General features: G+C 43.5%; 1 protein-coding gene and 1 long non-coding RNA gene across 22 annotated transcripts in view; one reads left to right on the top strand and one right to left on the bottom strand.

Moving 5' to 3' along the window:
* Window positions 1-13,408, top strand: part of LOC101787993 (uncharacterized) — a 260,957-nt gene extending 247,549 nt beyond the window's left edge. For 14 of the 15 annotated variants that reach the window (XR_010041635.1, XR_010041634.1, XR_010041632.1 and 11 more), the window contains one exon: window positions 13,312-13,408. This is a non-coding gene — a long non-coding RNA (uncharacterized LOC101787993). The remainder of the gene's footprint in view (window positions 1-13,311) is intronic. The other variant, XR_010041646.1, reaches the window with a different exon arrangement.
* The window catches only part of Fgf1 (fibroblast growth factor 1), a 90,901-nt gene continuing 84,798 nt past the window's right edge, over window positions 13,276-19,378 (bottom strand). For 6 of the 7 annotated variants that reach the window (XM_013141105.2, XM_013141102.3, XM_063232287.1 and 3 more), the window contains 2 exons: window positions 17,761-17,864; window positions 13,276-14,521 (listed from right to left, as the gene is read on the bottom strand). In XM_013141105.2, the coding sequence (XP_012996559.1) occupies window positions 14,330-14,521; window positions 17,761-17,864 (296 nt within the window). In that variant the 3' untranslated portion in view covers window positions 13,276-14,329. The remainder of the gene's footprint in view (window positions 14,522-17,760; window positions 17,865-19,378) is intronic. The other variant, XM_003477194.5, reaches the window with a different exon arrangement.

The following is a 19,378-nucleotide window of genomic DNA, read 5'->3' on the forward strand; positions in this document are numbered from 1 at the left end:
ACAGGGAACCAGAGAGAAATAGGGGCAACTTGACCCGCACCTGCAGATAGGTTGGAAAGACGGGATACTTACGTGCAATAGAGTACTATTTAGCTATAATGAAGGAAAACCTTGAGGCTTTTGTAGGTAAAGGAATACAACTTGAGATCAAGTTCAAGAGTGAGAAGGTTTGGAACCACTTAGGTAAATAGCAGGTTGCCCCCCCAATCCAAAAACTGAGGGAGTTGGTGGGACCCAAAATGTGCAGTGTCCCCTGTGGGAGTGAAAGGGGAGGAATAACCTAAATAAAGAAGGGAGAGGATATTGTTAATAGTGTATCAGGCCTTAAAACCCACATTACTCACACTGTTCTGTTTAGATGGATTATATTTTATTCTAGTTTGTCTACTTGTACTAGATTTGAGGGCACAGACAGCTATCCTGAAAATAGCAGGATATAGTACGGTAATCATCTTTAATTTCCTATTAACTTAATCTGAAGCCCTGTATAACTTACACTGTTTTATCATGACTGATCTTATTTGAATCTGGTTTGTTAGACTGCTGTTTTATATTGACAGATTTTATTCAAGTCTGCTATGATTGATAGTATCAAGTCTGAGAGTATAGGCAACTACACTGAAGATGACAAGATTTACTAGAATACCTGCTCTGGTTTGATTATTACCTGAAGTTTTACACTGTCTACAATGTTTGTTTTTATTAATATTGTTATGTACTGCTATACTCAATTATATGATGCCTAATGATATAGACAATTCTAATTGAACATAATAAGAGACAACACAGTAACTATTTTAGATCACCTTGTACTGTGATTTATTATGACTTCTTTATTTCATGTTTTTATAGGAATTTGTTTTGTTTTGTCTTGCTTTGTTTTTCCCTCTAATACAGAAAGGATACAGATACTTGCAAAGACTCATGCATACGTGGAACCTATAAACAATTTATGAGAACTGATCATATAACACATGATGAAATGAACAACTACTTTAAAGAAAAAGAGACACTACAGCACCAAGTGCTGATCCCATAGCGTCATGATGTGAAATCCAGCAATACTATTATTCTTTGTTCACAGTGAATTTAGCCCACTTGGTTTTGTTTAATTTCATACATGAAGGTATGGACAGCTATTTTGAAGAGAATGAGAGACACTATGACAGCCATTGTTGACTTTCCTATTGTCTGATATTGAAGACCTAAAATGCCTTCCTCATTTTGTTCAGATCAGTTCTATACTATGTTGTTTTGTGTGAATTCTCTGTATGTGAAGATATGGACAATTATTTGGAAGAAAATAAGAGACAATATGATAGATAGTGAAGATCTCTGATTGTCTTGCTTTGAAATTTATGCCTTTTGGGGCTGGGGATTTAGCTCAGCGGCATAAGCGCCTGCCTTGCAAGCGTGTGGTCGTGAGTTCGATCCCTGGTACCGGTAAAAATACAAAAAAAAAAAAAGAAATTTATGCCTTTTATATTGCTTTCTTATGTTCTGTTTTGTTATGTTTAATTTTATCCTCTTTAAAATAAAAAATAAAAATGAGAGAGAGACAGAGGAGAAAGAGAGAGAGAGAGAGAGAAAGTGAATGCACATAGCTCTTACTGATGAGCAGATATTTCTGGTTTCTGTCCACTTTTCTGGCCAGGTTCTTCCGAGTCTTCTATCACATCTGTGTGGTTTAGCTTCTGGCCAGGGATTTGGGAAGAGTTTATACTCATAATTTTATACTCCTGTGTTTTTTTTTTTTTTTTCCTCTTGCTAGTATTTTTCTTGTGTATTTCTAGCTACTTTCGCACCTGGAACTCTGATCTCTGGCACTGAGGGTTGGTCAGGCTGTGGTTTTCCATTGCTTTTTTCACAGCTATTGCTATGAGAGCAGAGCTTCACTTTCAGGTTGGGAAGACAAACTCAAAAATCTTACCCCTTTTTGTGACAGTTTTTAAAATTATATTCTCCGTGTGCTTTTGTCTGCTCTTGGAATCTCTCTAGAATCTTCATCAGTATTTGTTAATTTATCTTTTTTTTTAACATTGTTATCTGTGGGAAGATTTCATGACCATTATAATCCTCTGCCATTCTTGGAAGTTCACTCTATTAGGTTTTTAATTTAAAAAAATATTTTATGTTAAGTAGAATAAAACCCAACAATACAAAACAGAATAAAGCCAATCAAAACAAAGCATGAAAGTGGTACAGAATCTCAAAACAGGATAAGAGGTCATCAACAATGGCCACCATAATATATCTTATTATCTTCACAATAGTTGTCCATTCCTGTGGACATAGTAAAATTGAATAAAACAAAAAGAATAGAACCAGTCAAAACAGAGCATTGAGTAAAACAAAACAATAAATTGGAATGAAACAAAACAGTGGGAACAGTAGTAGATTTCAAAACAAGACAGAAGAAAATCCCATATTTGCCACGTTGCGTACTGTAACTGTTCCAGCAGAGGCTCAGACTACCGGCCTTAGTCCTGCAAAGTCAGCCAAACAACACAAGCATTAGTTGTTCTAGTACCTCAGTTGCTGTCAGCTCAGGCTGTCCTCTGAACCAGCCGGTTGCTTGCAGGAGGGTGGGGAGGGTGGGGGGTTTGTTCTTGATTCTTAGCCCTGTGTGCTAGTTGGCTCACAGGAAAAGTGAACTGGCTTCTCGCTTCCTGGGCCCCAAGTGGTCTGCACAGCTCATGGGAAAGAGGATCTGGCTTCTGTCTTCCTGGGCCCCACCTAGATCGTGCAGCTTATGGGAAGATCAAACTAGTTTCTTTTTTTTTTTTTTTTTTTGCCTTTTTCCTTTTTATCGGTACCAGGGACCAAACTCACGACTGCCTGCTTGCAAGGCAGGAGCTTATACCGCTGAGCTAAGGCCCCCAAACTAGTTTCTTGATGTGCTCCTCCAGACCCAGCATGGCGTCTGCTGACTCAGCAAAGAGCAGACTGGCTTCTCTTCTCTGAGCCCACCATGGTCTGCCTAGGTTTTTAATTTTACTGTTTCTGTTTCTTGTTTGAGGTTCTACTTGTTTCTTTTCTAAGAGAAACCTGCCAGTCAGCTCTGTGTTTATGACATCCTTTATATTTCTCACATTTTAAGTCTCTTTTGAAAAATATATTTGGTTATTTTATGGTGTACCTGTCATTAACACCCAATTATTCTGTTTTCTGGAGTTCTTGAGTGTTCAGTAATGCTATTATTGTTCCTTCATTTAAGTTTGATGGGGTTTTTCTGGGTTTGTTTTGTTTGTTTGTTTTTGAGACAAGGTCTTGCTGTGGCAGTTCAGGCTGGACTTGAACTCAGTGTGTAGCCCAGGCTGGCCTTAAACTTGCAGCAATCCTCCTGCCTCAGCCTCCCAAGGGCTGGGATTACAAGCATTCACCAGCATGCCCGGCCTTCCTTCATTTAAGTTTTCATAAATTTTAAATTATGAGCTAGTGATTAGAGGTGCAATAATGGGGGGAAACCATTCCTGATTTGGGAAGTTGAATCTACAGAGAGGTTTTAGTTTGCTTTACTTACAGGTATTGGGAATACTGTGGACCATGTCTTATGTTTATTTCTAACAGTCAGGGTTTTGAAGCCAGGTAGGTAATATAAATCTGTAGACTGAATCTTGAGGTTGATGTTCATAGTCCATAGAAAGAGACCTTTCTTCCTCATGATCCAGGGCTCAGGACAGCCATATTGCTTGGCCAAAAATAAGTCGCCTATTTTACTGTCTATAGTAGAGCTCTTTGAAACTGCCATGTGCCCTAACATGATGGAGGAAGCAAGAGAGCATTCTGGGATTTTTTTTTTTTTTTTAAATCAGATCTTTTTGTAAGAACCCTAGTGAACCAATCCATCACCTTTCAAAGACCCAAGTTCCACCACCAGCACATTGGCCACTAGGTTTGGGGAGTACACAGATATTTAAGCTGTCACATCTGCTCCTCTCTTCTGACACAGTTCAAGTACCGCCCTCTGGAAAGCTTTCCCTCACTCCCTTGGGAAGCATCTTTTCTCCACCTGTATTGCTGCAGTCTCTTGGACACATTTCTTTAATTGTTCTTCCACATTGCATTCGAATGATTTGTTATGTATTACACTCTCCAACTACCTTGTGACCCCTTCATAGAATCTTTTCTTTTTTCTTTCTTTCATTTTCTGGATTCTCTTGGTATTTTTTACAATCCCACCTCCATACAAGGATTCAGGAATAATTTTTTTTGGTCTGTTTATCAGGAAGGCATACCTTCATCCTTAAAAAAAAAAAAAGAATGGGATCAATTTATAGTTGTTGTTATAAAGAATCTGGTGTTTCTTACAGAATTTGAAGTACCAAAAATATTCTTTCTCCGTTTGCTTCCTTTGTTCTTTCTGCGGGATCAGTGTTTGACTTGAGGACTCTGAGAAGCGAGTTCCTGAGGTAATGTGGGCTGCTGCACTTTCATCCCTAGCCCTGTGTAAACATGTTTATGTTACCTATTTTCATGCCTGGTTAAGACATCTCCAGCCAGCCAGTTCCTTCCTGACTCTGAAAGCAGTACCATCTCTGAAGAGTTTCCAAGTTGTCTTTTGGCTTCTCTCGTCAAGAATGTAGGTTTGGGCTGTGTGCTTCTTTCTAAACTGCTTTCTTTGTTTCTGGACTGATTAATAACACAGCTGCCCAAACTTGAACAAAAACCTCAAATTCTGAATCTCTAGAAGCATAACGGACATAATTGCTTGATGTTTCCAACATGACTGAGACATAAATACATGATCACTGCTTCTCTCCTCTGTTCTCACCCTGGATTCTGCTGGCAAACCACACTTTCTCTTTAGGGTATCAGAGAATTTATGGGAACGCAAAGCAGTTTCCTGTACTCCACCTGCTGGAGGGAATGAATAAAAACCTTAGTAAAAGATCTAAATATTTAGCAAATGCAACCTCAGCCCCTGCAGTTTCAGTCTGGAATACATTTCGCAGACTCTCAAAGTTGGAGGCAGGCCAGATACAGGCAATGCTGATACTGATTATTTGTGTTCCTTGGCAGAGGGTCTAGAGAAATGTTATAATTCAGCTGTGCGGGGAGAGAGAACGTTTATGTACATACAACTTCCACTTGGTCACCTACAGATGTTGGAGAACGGAGTCCTCCCAGCGTCCTTCTTCTGTCTCTGGCTTTTGCCTCCCTGGTTGGCCTCAGTTCCGGCTACTCTCCCTTAACCCTTGCTCTCTGCCATCGAGGCTCACTGGAGTGCACTGTCCCCTGCCACAGGGAGGGGCATGGAGCGTCCTTCACAGGCCTTAGCCACGCTGCCTCACCTACTCACTCTGACCCTTCCTTCCTCTGTCAGTTTACTTGTGCTGGGGAACTCCTAAGTTAAATCTCCTTTTCTGTGATCTCAGGATGCTGGTACTTGTCCTTCGTAAGCACCTGTTACAGTTGTAATTTCATGTTTCTCTGTATGATCTTTCCTAAAAATTGCCTCCTGAAGTACACATATGTAAGCAAGGCAGATGATATACAGAGTTTATTTCATGATAGGTTATATATATGTATATTTTTTTGTCTTTTTCATTTTTATCGGTACCAGGGATCGAACTCACTACCGCCTGCTTGCAAGGCAGGTGCTTATGCCGCTAAGCTAAATCCCCAGACCCGGTTATATTATTTTTTAATGTGAATTCTTAAAAAAAATCTACAGAGAACCTGGTGTGGTGGCATATGCCTGGAATCTCCTGGAATCCCTGCACTCTAAGAAGCTGAGACAGAAGAATCTCAAATTTGAGCCCAGCCTGGGCAGTTTAAGAATTTTGTGAGACTTGTCTCAAGAGAAAATTTAAAATGGCCAGGGGTATATAACTCAATACAAAGGCCTTTGGTTCAATTGCCAGTACCAAAAAGAAATCCACGTTCTACTACTACTAATTAATACCCCTTGTGAACATTTTAGTTGTTCTTGTAGTGGGCCTAAAGTGGTTAAAACTGCGAACCAACCTTACATAAATAAAAAACCATATAAATTGGAAGCACCATGCTCAGACAACAGGCAGATGTCCAAGCGTTTTGGAAGCAGTGTGAAGATGTCTGAACATTGGAAACAATGCAATCACCGCTTACATGACATTTCCCTTACTGTAGTGTAAGCACTGTAGGGGAGCTTTTTGTACAGCCTAGTGCAGATGCAGGCCTTAAAAATATTGAAAACCTGGGCAAGTGATCGAATGTACAATCATATGACTCACCAAGTGTCCCTCCCAAGTGACCTCAGGCTGCTGCAGGCCAGGTGATTAGAAGGCAGTGGAGTTTTCCTATGGCTCACTGGTACAATTTGCATACAGAGGCAAGCACAGGTTGTTACTTCATATGCCCGTAGCATTCAGCGTCAGATGCCCAAGGCCTCTGTAGAGTCACAAGGCTACAGGGACCTCTGCTTTGACCTTGCTTAGGGCAGTGTCAACACGTCCTGGACAGGTGTTGTCATAGGTGAGGCTCTCGGGGAGCAGAGCCTGGGGGGCGGTCACTGTGCAAGTGAGTCAGGGAGTGCTCCTGGGGAAGGAAGCCAGGCAGGGCAGAGGCAGCATGGAGACGGACTCAGCGGGCCCTGGTGGAGGCCCTGGGCCTGGAAGGACCCTTAGACATCTGAAGTGGGTCACAGGGGCTCTAAGATGCAGAATCTAAATATCATTTTTAGCCTCATCTTCTTTAGCACATGAATAATTATATTTGCTTATGTTTATTTAATCCTCATTGAATGCCAGATGTTGTGTTGCACAATGCTTGTGTATCTCCGTCTTATTTAATCCTCCCAGCAGCCCTGCCAGGCTGCACTGGGCACGTCCTCATTTACGCAGGAGATCGGGGCACAAGGAGGTTAAATAATTTGCCCAGTGCGACAAAGTCAGCAAATGCAGAAGTCAGGATTCCAAGTCCTGCAGGCTGGCTTCAAACTGTCTTCTGCAGCAAGTGTGTATGTTACACTGATTTAAGTTAGGGGGTGGCTAAGCGTGCTTGAAGACAGCACCAGACATACACTGGTCCTCTTCTGAGAGGTTGTCAGGGCTTGGAGTGGCAGTAGCATTCTTTAAAGGAAGAAAACTTAAAAAATATTGACTGTTTCAAAAATCTAAGGGTTTTCTTCATGGCTGTCATGAGCTTTTTAGAAAGGACCACTCTTTCTCAACTTTAAATACTCTGTGTTTAGTACAGTATCTAACTGTAGTTGTGTGTATTTTGTTAATTATCAATTTATTGCCTTTCTGCTCCTAGTCCACTCTTTTTTCCCTTGTTTTTTAATACTGAGATGGACCTGTAAAGCATGCATTCATTCATTCATTTTGTAGTCTTGAAATTGAACCTGAGCCATCTGCCTGAGCTACATCTCCAGATTTTTATAAAATGTTTATTTTGAGACAGGATCTCATTAAGTCACTCCATTTCCCAGACTGGGCTCAAACTTGTGTTCTTCCTGCCTCAGCCTCCCAGAGTGTTTGCCACCATACCCGGCCTGTAAACACTTGTTATATACCAGTTGACACCACGCTAGGCTAGTCAGTAGAAGGTGCAAGAGGGCACCATAACCAAAAAGGGCTGTTCTGTTAGGTTCTTGGTTTTGCCTTCTTGCTCGTACGGCACAGTGCCCTGTGGGAGACTCAGCGGGGCACAGCTTCTGGTGAGTTTTGCCAGCACCCCACAAGTCTCACCTGCGCTCCAGTGGGAAGCTCCCTGAAGCGCCCAGTGAGATGCTTTCCCCTCCACTGGGCCACAGCCTCATCTCATCCAGTAAAGTCTGCATGTCATTCCTGGGAGAACACCTTTCAAGTTGATCCTTCCTGGGGGACGCTCGTTGGCCTCCGTAGCTGCTCCCCACACCTGCTTGTTCATTATCCTTCAGAGATCTCTTTGTCCCTCTGAGCAGTTAATCTCTTTTACTAGCCTCTAAATTTCTCTGTCCAAATGATTGGTGTGGTTACCAACCCATGCCTGAACTCTGACGAAGATATGGTAGAGAATAAGCGACTAACGAGCAGATGAGTTAGTGAGGAACCGCGGAAAGATGCTTAATAGTCACATTATTCCTGCTGCTCTCAGGCACTGGACTGGGCGGCCTCTGTCCTACCGAACTCTTCACACATGTTTAAGTTTCTTGGAAGGTATACATAGTCAAGCAGTCTTAAAACCTATGAAGCGCTTCTTTATTACAATTAAATATAGCAGATTCTAGCAGCAGCAGGGACCTAGAAATGAGATTCCCTCTCTGCACACCTCTCATGGATTTGTAGTTTCATCCCGCAATATCAGAAATAATCTGGCCACTCTGAAACCCTTTCCCCCAAGCCTGTCAGCAGCGCTGCCCCCAGGCAGGTGTTCTATTTTGAGGATGTCATAGATGTTTCTGTTCATTTCCACAGGAAATTGCTGAACTCCAGCTCAGTTCACATTCCCAGGCTCTGCACAGACCTGTTTTCCCAACCCACACACAAGTTTGTATATAGCAATATTCCTATGACCTTTTCTGGAGAATAGAGCATTCTGGCTAAGGCCCATCAGGAATATCACTAAGATCATCTGAGGTCTTGCTCTGTGTGCCTCTGGTTAGGTGAGAAACATTTTTCTTCCTACAGCAGGAAATATGAAAACACAATGAAGTATGCGTCTGTGACTGTTTGCACAAATCGCCTGTCTCCATCTCCATCCGCATAGACTTCAGGCCGGTGAAAAGATCCTGGAAGGGAAGGCAGTTCTGAACAGGCAGAGCCCAGCCCTTCATTAGGCTGATGGAAAAGCACCTGGAGGACAGGGTGAAGTTTTGCTAGTGTATCTAATAAGACAGACACCAGTGCTTAGTTACTGAATGTGTGAGTTTAGTCTGTGTGACAGTGGGGCGCCAAGAGAGAAGGAAGCCATTTGGGAAATAACCTCCTTCCCACATTACACACACTCTCAGAGCCTTCAGGAGACCCCAAAGCTAGGTCCCTCAGTGTGTGCATTTCATAAAGCAAGCCCATCTCTGGCTTCAGGCTGTGTGTGACCTCGTTTCTGTCTTTAATTTTATAACTGGGGTGGAAAGCTAGCAGCGTAGTATGTCATGGTCAATATGTCAACCACAAAGCAGGTCCAGTGCTGCAGAAAGAGTCCTGTAGCCATTTGCTGCATCACCCTTGTAACTATTAGTGGGATCACTGGGGTCTGGGGCGCCTGTGTCACATCCCTGTGCCCATGGTTCCGAATTCCCTGACTACTTTTGAGAGTAGGGTTTATGTACAGTGATGGAGAGGGTTTCTTTCCGGAGTGGAGAGCCAGTTTTAGGAGGGGACTAGGGAAGATGCAGTGCCACTCTTACTAGCAGATTATTACATTTTAACAACTGTCAAACAGATTATCCTGGTTTTTATGTATTTATTTTTGTTATTTACTTATTTATCAGTATGAGGGATTGAACCTGGGGCCCCGAGTACACAAGGTAAGCAGTCTGTGACTGAGCTCCATCCCCACACTTTTCTCATTCCTTATTTTGAGAAAAGATCTAGCTAAGTTGCCCAGGCTGGGCTTGAACTTTTGATTCTCTTGCCTCAGCCTCCTGAATAACTGAGATTACAGATATATGCTACTGTGCCAATCCATCTTCAGTACTTTTCAAATGGGGAACATACAAGTCCACCTCTCAGTTGGGCTTAAATATTCCCGCAGCATCACTGCTGTTCCTAAAAAATGAGTTTTGTTGATTGTGAAATTGCAGTTGAGGCCCTCCTTTTTTTTTTTTTAAATGTGCCACTATTACATCAGCAACATAACAACCCACAAGTGTTTGGGACTTGAGATGCCCCTCCCTGCCCACCCAGTAACAAACAGGATCTCACTCAGATCTGAAAAGTGATGACTTCATTTGTAGATTTCTCTTTATGGTCAAGTTCACTGGTGAGGGGCTCATTTTCCCCCACGCTAATATTCAGGACACAGAATTACTTTTTTTAGTGAGTTCAGTAAAGATGGGCATTTTTCAGTCCTCATATAAGCTATATCCCAGGAGCAGTAGTATTTATCTTATGAGTGAATTGAGTTTTGTTTTAGTAGATAAGAGGTAAGAAGGTAATTTCCAGAAAGTGAGGGCGGCTGGGGAAGATGATCAAGACCCTAGTTTTATAGCCTGGCTCAGTCTACTTTTAATGTCTTTCTTAAATGGTCATGAAGTAAGAATTTGGGGGTGGATAGAGAGAGATGAATGAGTTAGGGAGTAAGCACAGGACCCCAAAGCTGTGAGAATTCCAAAGGAGGAGGGAGGGGACCGAGGTCTCCCAGGCTCCCCAGAGCAGACATCTGCTCACCCAGCATGAGAGGCTGCAGTGGCGCCCGTGGAATCTGCATTGTTACCTTCATTTTGCATGATTAGTAGCAAACACAGCGAAGGGAATTCACTGAGCTTCAGAACAGATGGTGGCTGGGCAACAGGATGTCCCTTTGTCTTTGTTTATTCAAGAATGAACCGTGTCTTTGAAAACACTAAAGTCATAACACAAGATCCTAATTGGATCTCTCCATCTTTAGGAAGGAGAACAATTGCTTTAAGCCAGTGTTTTTCAAACTGTGGTTGTGACCCATTAATGTCAGGACCTGGTTTAATTGATATCTGACCGGTACTTTTTAGTAGTATATAACAGAAAGACCAAAGTACATCTCCTAGAGTTTTGTGAATTTTTTGTTTCAGTGATGTATAAGGGATACGTACATGCAGGGAAATGTAGCTCTTTTATGGAACAAGCTCTAAAGAGTAGAAAAAATTCATTTATGGTAACTTTAGAAGGAAAAGGAGAACTAGTTATATGTAATTGGTACTGTGAGCACACTGCCCAGTTTTTTTCATGGGTGGTACATGTGTCCATGTTGTGTGTGAGATCTAATCCACCGCAGTGTACACAGCACCAGTGTGACACATCCTAGGAATAAGAAGTCATAAGATTCAGAGGTCCCCTTAAGGAAATATTGCTGATAATTTAGAAAATCTGATGAGTGAATTCTATAGCACCACATTAGGGTTCTTAAGATATAGACAGCTTGTTGATGTTGCCCTAAAATTATAAGTAAGTCCTTAAATATTTCTTTTTCACAGTATCTTTGCCCAAACAGAAGCCAGTCAACTCAGCAATAGTGGCAGAATTTCACATGGTTCATATTATAAAGAAAAAGTTTTAAGTGAGTTTTTAGTGGTGTCTGAGGGGACAAATTTCTCAAGTCTATGCCCTTACCAAAAACCTAGAAAAGCAGTATTATTGAAACTAAATGAAAAATGTTTTTGTGTGAAATTTTCCTGTCAGCCTTTAAAAGTCATTTCTGGTAACAAGATTAAGGCTAGAAAATGAAGGAGCCCTGTCTCAGGGTGCTGGAAAAGTTCTTCCCTAGAAAGATGTGGGATCTGAGGCTCAGCAATTCAGAGACAGTCAGACTGTTACTGGACATTTGTTAATATTTGTAAGATGCAGACCAGTGGGAGGAAAAAAGGGAGCAGATGACAGGTGTGGCCTTCCCTGGAGGCCTACCTTACTAGGCAGAATGTTCTGCAAGGCTGAGGACAAGGCCAACACAAAGCAAGGACTTTATCTTTAGTGACAGCGAAGCTACTGCCACAGTATACCTAACCCTCAAAAATCCTAAGGCTCCAGATGCTTCATACAGAGTGGCAAGCACCTGTGACAGTCAGCCTGGAAATGAGCCTCGCGAGACGCACAGAACAGGCAGAAGGCTAAAAGACTTACTTACGGAAGCGGAACAAGACAGGACTGTCGCATATTCCAAGGAATGTTTGCATATTCCAAGCAGCAGAAGGAAGCTGTCCGCTACTTCCTTCTTACGAGATCTGCCACGCTCTGTTTCTGCTTCCAGCAGTCCCACTGGAGCTGATGCGGATCTAAAGTTGAAAAACTTGGGTTGACTTTGGCTATGTCCTCTGCCACTTTCTTAGGGGTTCACCTTATATTGGGGCTTGCTAAATCTTCCATCCCGAATGTCTGGGATTTGCTATTTATGTAGCAGTAACCTGCAGAGGCTGTATTTTTACTTGACTAAAAGAAAGGGATCCATAACATCTGTCAGCATAAAGTAAGCCCTTCAGGGAACAGAGGAGCAATCTAGACAGAAAAGGTCCCCAAGAAGCCCGGTACCCAGTAGAATGCCTGGCACATAGTATGCAAGTAATCATTGCTGAGCAAATATATGATGATGACTTTGCTGAGAGTATCAGGCCACAGCCTACCTGCAGTGCTTTGGGCTCTGAAATGACAGACTACTGTCTCATCTGTTAGCAATGGTATTTAATCTTTCTTGGCCAATGTTACACTTAAATTTGATTCATACAATAAATATTATGGAATAGTAAATATCTTACATATCCTTTTTGAGTACCTTTTACTGGCCAGATAGTCTTCCTAGAGTGATGTTAAGCCAAATTGCATTATTCCCAACGTACATGCAAAGATTTACAAAAATAAAAGAGAATCATTGCATCCGAGTTATAAAACCAAAAGATTCCGTAATGATTTTGCTGTACAAAAGTGGCGTACTACGATTAACCATCATGTCAGCATCAGCTCCTCAGTTGCTCTATCCTTTGGATTTTCAAATTGTTTTTCTTCCGTCCTACATATGACAGTTCAATTAATAAGGGATTATGTTTCCATTAATAATGACTGCAATACCCTGTAAAACGTGAGCTAACACTCTCATCAGTTTTTTCCACAATTATCATATCAATGCTTATGAGAACCCATTTTCAAAAGAAAATTCAGAAACAGCACAATGGAAGACAAAAATCTCATGAGTAACTGTAGTGTAAGAATTAGCTGAGAAGCTTGTATATCATATCCTATTATTATCATTCTCAGTGGCTGAATGCTAATGAGTTTCACTGCCTTAAAGCTATATATTTTAAAATGTGATTAAAACGTACAGTCTCGCCATAAATTTAAATGGCTTATTAAAGGCCTTCCCATGGCATCCGTATCACATGTCAGAGATGAATAGTGTTTCTAATTTGCTAGCCACTTGGGTCAAGTTTACTTTAAGCAGGAAGCATATTTATACAAGTAATGGTAACAGAAATGGTCTCTTGGGAAAAGCTGTTTGGGAGGATTTAACTTTTTTTTTGAAGTATGCTTTTGTATGTTTTTCTAAATGGGCATTATATAGGCATTGGGCCAAAGTGCCTTAAAATCGTGTTCCTTGATTCAGGCATAACTACGTGGATGCTGCCTGAGGCTTAGGGGGCCACCTGGAGTGTATGCGTTTATGATGAGGCGGAGGCTGGGAGGCTCAGGGATTTAGCCACCTTTATTTGAATTTCTTTAGGATCTGCTCCTTACAGGATGTTGGGGAAAAGCAGAGGAGCTGTAGGACCTGGGAGGCTGTTGGAAACATAGAATCTGCACTCAAACCAAGTTCCCAGGTGAGCTGTTAGCACGTCAGAGAGGGGAGCCCATGCCAGAACCCCCGAGACCTCGGCTTCTTGGTGGCTAAGCACAAATGATGGTGTTACCCTCTCTGTGCTTGTTTCTAAAGTCATCGCTTTTAGAGGACAGCAACCCCTCACTGCTCCCCACTCCCACGCCCAGACCTGAACTTTCCAACCTCGATGTCATTGCTTTTGCTAAGAACCACGTCTAGTGCCTGCTCCCCCAGATGTCAGAAGCTTCTGGGGCTGCTCGTGACTTTGGGAAGGTCAGCGGCATGGTTCAGCCTGCTTTCCTGTGGCTGAGCCGCTCCACCTTCACCTTCCTGTACTGGGATCCACCTTTCTAAGCTGCTCGTCAGCACAGTCTCCCTTTGCAGTTCAGATCCCTCTGCTGTTCAGATCCCTCTGCTTGATTTCGCTGTCCTTGTTTCTGCCGTGGAATGCTGCCTTTTTCTAACCTGGACATCAGTCTGTCTGCTAACATTTGTGGACTACTGTAAGGGGAAAAGGCAGTCAGGGTAGATGTTTTGGGGACGTCAGCCAAGGTTTACTCAGCAGCAGGCGGTATTAGGGTTTCTGGTGAGCCACTCAGCAGACCTCTTGACACTTCACTCTGCTCCGCCTCTGCATTGAGAGGTGGCCAGCAGCAGGTGCCCGGAGGCAACTGGACACCCACATCCAGACCCAGACTGGCCAGTTGGCCCCGAGGGGCAATTCAGTCCTTCTGTCCCAAAATGTGCCAGGGTAAAGGGCTCTGCAAAAAGTGAACTGGGCATGTAGAAGTGCACTGCTTACAAATTCGGGCTCTGTGGGCTGGGGTTAGCACAGCCAATGGTCATGGGAACGTTCTGGGGTCTACCAGGTGAGGACCTCTCAAGTCTCCTCTGGAGTGATCAGTACCCAGAGCAGATTTCTCTAATCAGAGACTGGCAAGGGGAGGAACAAGATTGCTTTCTGGCCATAGTGAGTCCGAGGACCACGCTTGCAGCTTCCGTTCTTCTTGAGGCCAACAAACCAATTCTTCTCCACATGCTTCTTGGATGTGTAGGTGTTGTAATGGTTTTCCTCCAGCCTTTCCAGGAACAAGCATTCCTCACTTGGTGTCTGCTAGAAAGATAAAACCAAAAGAGGGTACCACGGTTAGGGAGTAGCTTTCAATGAAGTTCCTTGCTCACTAGATGTGTGACCTTGGAGAAATTACTGAAGCTCCCGGTGTCTAAGTCTTTTCTTCAGAAGAATGAGAATAAGGAGGGAACTTATCTCAGGGAATGGCTATGAGGGCTTAGCTGGGGGACCCAGAATATAATGAGTTTTCAACACCCCTCTGCTGTTGTTATAAGCCCCCTTATCTTCTGTTCTCAGAACTGGAGAGCTCCAGCTGGGGAGACCCTGTGAGCGAGCGCTGAATGCCCAGGGCAGGCTTGGCCCCAGGGATGGCTGTGGACAGACACTGGAAACAGGTAAAGTTACACTGCAGGGCACTGAGGGCTCCCAGCTTCTCACCCTAGTGGTTTTCAGTAACAGTTGCTGGGTTTTACCACAGCACTGATACGTACATGAATGCTGGTATAAAATTTGTCTTCCTTAAAAGACGTGCAGAGTTTAAATGAAATTTTAGAATAACTATCTTTTGGTACTTACAAATAGCATTGTATTTTTAAAAGTCACAACTTTGCTTAAAAACAAAACAAAACCACCCCAAAACCTAGAGGCAATTGTATAACTGTAGTGTGTGTGTGTGTGTGTGTGTGTTGATGAGGATCAAACCCAGGGCTTCACACATTCAAGGCAAGCACTGTACCTCCAATCCACACCCTCAGCCTATAGTTAGCTGTTATCAGTCAGGAGCTGTGTAACAGGAAGTCTCTTGCTTCTTACTCATTTACAGTCTATTGAAGTGACATCTAGTGAGCCACATTAGGTCCCTTTGGAAGGAGATGGGATATAAATATAGTACTTAATTGGATGACTCCGTTCCCTCTAGAGGAACTTGGTTCAGACGTTAGCTGGGTGCACAGAGCTAGGTAAAAGGAGGGACGGTGTGGGTCACCTCTGCCCTGCCAAGGAGGGCTCCCCCGCATGACGCCTTCCGTGGGCGTCGGTCTGCATTCTGTGACCAAGGTGAGACTGACCACACTCTCCACCTGATGTCTCTCTCTGCCTGGAGGAGTTGACACGCACACAGCGGCTGAGTCACCAGCTGAGGGGGCAGGCCGGCTCCACGGCAGCCTCGGCCAGGATTTGTCAGCACTGGCACCAGGCAGGAGGGAACCGAACCGACTATTGATTCATGCCTATTGCTGTGTCACTTTCCTTTTTTATATTTAACGTGCTGTCTCCCTGATTCTTTAGGGGACATATACTCACTGCAGGAAATTTAGGAAACAAGAAGACATTCATACATTGTAAAGTCACCCCTGACCACACCAAGATAACTATATTAATATTTTAGGATATACCGTTTAAAACTTTTTAAGAAGACAAATACACCCTTTCTACACACACACACACACACACACACACACACATACACACACACACACAAACACAGTTTGAATTAGAATGGGTTGATACCTAGAATTTGCTCAGGGCATGATGCAGAGCTTGGAGATACTTTGGAACTTGTCTGTATCAATGAGAAAAATGTCATCATTCTTAGGCACAGTGCACTAAGATCAGAGTCCAGGTGAAGTCCCTTGATGGCCAGCGCCATGATGAGAGGGGCTCCCTGGGATCCAGAGGAAATTGGATTCAAAGATCCTTCCTTAATATTTTATATATCTAAGAGAAGGCTGTAATAAGTAGCAAAATTGATTTTAAAAAAGAAAAAGCCATAAAATGGAAACTTATAATGTAGGGCACACTGAGGTAAGGGGCTTAGTGCCCCGGAAGTGCCAGTCACTCCAGGGGCATGTTCTGAGTGTCCTCTCACTGAACCCTCATGCTCCATGTGAGGTGGACACTGTCTGTCACAGCCCTACTTTAGACAGGAACTCCAAGCGGGCAAGTAACTTGCCAGCGTGGCAGATGCATGTTGTGACTCTGAGACTGTGACTGGTTGATTGATTTTATTATCGACCTCAAAAATAACCTTAAGTAAAATCTCCCTTCGTAGAAATAACTGTGTATGCTCCAAACCCCATCTAGTAGTTCCCCTCACTGTGAATTTCAGTGAACAGCACATGAGGGGCTCCTAGTGCTCTGAGGAGCCGGTGTCCTGACCCCTAGTGGGCAGCAAGGGGAAAACAACTGTATTCACATCCTATGCCCCCCTTTGAGACTGGTTCAGGAGAGGGGCACCTGTGCCCACCTTCGCTTGGCAGTTTGATGCAACTCAGAGGACTCCCTGGAAGAAACTTGGCCTACTGGTTGCATTTAGTGGACATCTTTATAAGAGGCAAGAAGGGGTTAGGAAAAAATTATGAATTTCTATCAGACCTTTAGCTCTCAGCTGTGAGAATACAGAGAAGGATCCTGGAAATCCAGAAGTAATTGCAAATCTCTCAATTACTGGCTTCAGCTCTCTCTCTCTACTTACATATCTGAGCACAGATACAAAGAGGGGCAGAATCAGATTGCCTGTGTTTCTCTTCTTTTCTCATAAAGACCAAATATATAAAGCATTAACTGGGGCAGGGCAGAAGCAGAGGCACAGGGTTCTTGTACATGAGACTGTACTTCCTGACATGGCTCATTCATCTTTACATCAATTTCAACACCTGAGATGGTACTTAGGTGCTGTAGGAGCCATTTGGCAAATGTTTGAATTTAGTTACTACATTTTTCATTTTTGTAGATGCTCCTTCTAGAATAAAACTATTTCCAGAGTTTTAATATAAGACATATAAATTATTAGAATCTGGGCTGCTGCTTTTCTGGTTTCTGTTCTGTGTTGCCCCAGCTGGACTTGAATCAAGTGATCTTTCTGCTTCAGCCTCCCAAGTAACTGGGACTATAGGTGCATAGCACCATGTCCTGTTTGGGCAGTTTTACAAAAAGCATTAAGACACACACTCATATCGTGTCGTAGGTTCTCAAGGAACATTTTGGAGATGAACCTAAGGTATAAGGTGGGTTGAGATGTGCCCTGACAAGTTGTCAAAACATGAATCAATGTTTCCTTTCTGTCTGTATGATAATACATGTGAGTATTTTGAGTAACTACCACAAGAAACTCTTTTATGTTTATGCCTAAAATAAGGCAGGGCAGAGGGTAGGAATCCTACTGGAAAAAACAACAAACAGAGGCTAATTGACGCTTTTTAGTTTGGATCACTTGGTGTAACAAGATTTGTGGAAACCTCAAACCTTGGCCACAGCTGGAGGCATGTCAGCTTCGTACTTACTGAGCCGTATAAAAGCCCGTCGGTGTCCATGGCCAAGTACTGGCCGGTCTCGGTGCTCTGTATATACACCTCCCCCACGCCTTCCGCACTGAGCTGCAGCTGAACTGGGATAAAAATAACACACACAAAAGTAAATAAACACTGTGCTTTTGCAGATAGGGCCCAGCAGCCAGGACAGTTGGCCATGGAAAATTCTGCTCATTCATTTCGTAGAGCCCCAAGGATGAGCCTTCAATTAATCAAAACACAGACAAGCAGTCCCTTTCTGCTTATCTTCCAAGGAGAGCTGTCCCTGTGAATTATGGCCTAAAGAGGAGGGCTGACAGTGCCTGTCTGGCCTACCTGTCCACCTGCTTTGTTGTGAATGACCCCAAATGACCCTGTAGGCACCTTTGCATTTCCCCCCTCGGATAATCACAGGAGGATATGACACTTGCTTCCCTGGTTCTGTCTCTGTCACCCCGGTGATGCTGGGGTGCTTAGAGTGTGGAGCTTCCCAGCCTGAGTGTGTTGATTCCGTTGTCTACCTGCTCTAGGGTTTGTTTTATGGCCTCATCTTCAGGTAGGGAGAGAGTCTTGCCAGCGGATTATTATTTTTTCAGACAGATCAAGGAGTTAGACCTCTTGTCACCTGCGGGATGCAGGGAGCTCATCCACAGTGAAATTCAGCCGACCTTTTAACTCTAGTGCAGCCCACCTGCCATCCAGGTGCAGTGAGGCAGGGAGCCCAGCTCTTGGTTAGGAGAGTGAGGAGGTTACCTGGAAATACAGTGATGAGGGTACTGCTCTCAGCCGGGGGCCGTTGGGTTTCACGGGGACATTGGGCAACATTTGGAGACTGTTCTGGCTGTCACAACTGGAGGGGATGGAGGATGCTTCTGGCAACTAATGGGCAGAGGCCCAAGGATGTTGCAAAAACAGTCTACAGTGTATAGGGCGGCCCCTACAACAAAGAATTAGTCAGCCTCAAACATCAGTGGTGCCAGGTTGAGCAACCTTGAAACTGAGGGCAAGGCTGATTGCTCTCTGCCACGCAGTTCCCCTGTGCACTGTCTGAAACTCCCAAGAGGTCTCACCCATTGCTGGGTACAAAATTGGAATCCAGGAACCAACTGATAATTATGTTTTTGCTCATTCACTGCAGAATACCTCTGAAGGGAAGTACTTTCATGGTTGCATTTGGGAGTTGGAATTACTTCTGGACTTTTCTATACTAGTTCTTCAGTCACCAGACTGTCAAAACCATCTTTATGATTGGGAAAGAAATTAGTCCAGCAACCAGTGACTGCTCAAGAAATGCTTCTCTTGAGAGAGAAAGGGCTTTTCTAAGGGTCAGCTTATCAGAGAGCACGGGGAGGCTGGAACACGGCTTGTATTGCCAGCTGTAGACCTCTCATGGGCTCTTTTTTGTTTTCATTTTAAAATTTGATTTCTTTGACTAGGAAGGAAATCCATTCATCTGTTTCATAGTTGGCGACAGTATCAGAAAAGGCAGTGGAAAATTCCCTTCCAGCCCTCAGCCTCTCACCACGTAGCAGGGAAGGTGAGTGTCAGCTGAGGTCCTGGCCCTTTGTGTGTGAGCGTGCACACGTGCACATTCACCTGTGGGGAGACAGAC

Source organism: Cavia porcellus, unplaced genomic scaffold (assembly GCF_034190915.1).
Source record: "Cavia porcellus strain 051 isolate PalLab524CR breed Dunkin Hartley unplaced genomic scaffold, mCavPor4.1 scaffold_21, whole genome shotgun sequence".
Lineage (NCBI taxonomy): Eukaryota > Metazoa > Chordata > Mammalia > Rodentia > Caviidae > Cavia > Cavia porcellus.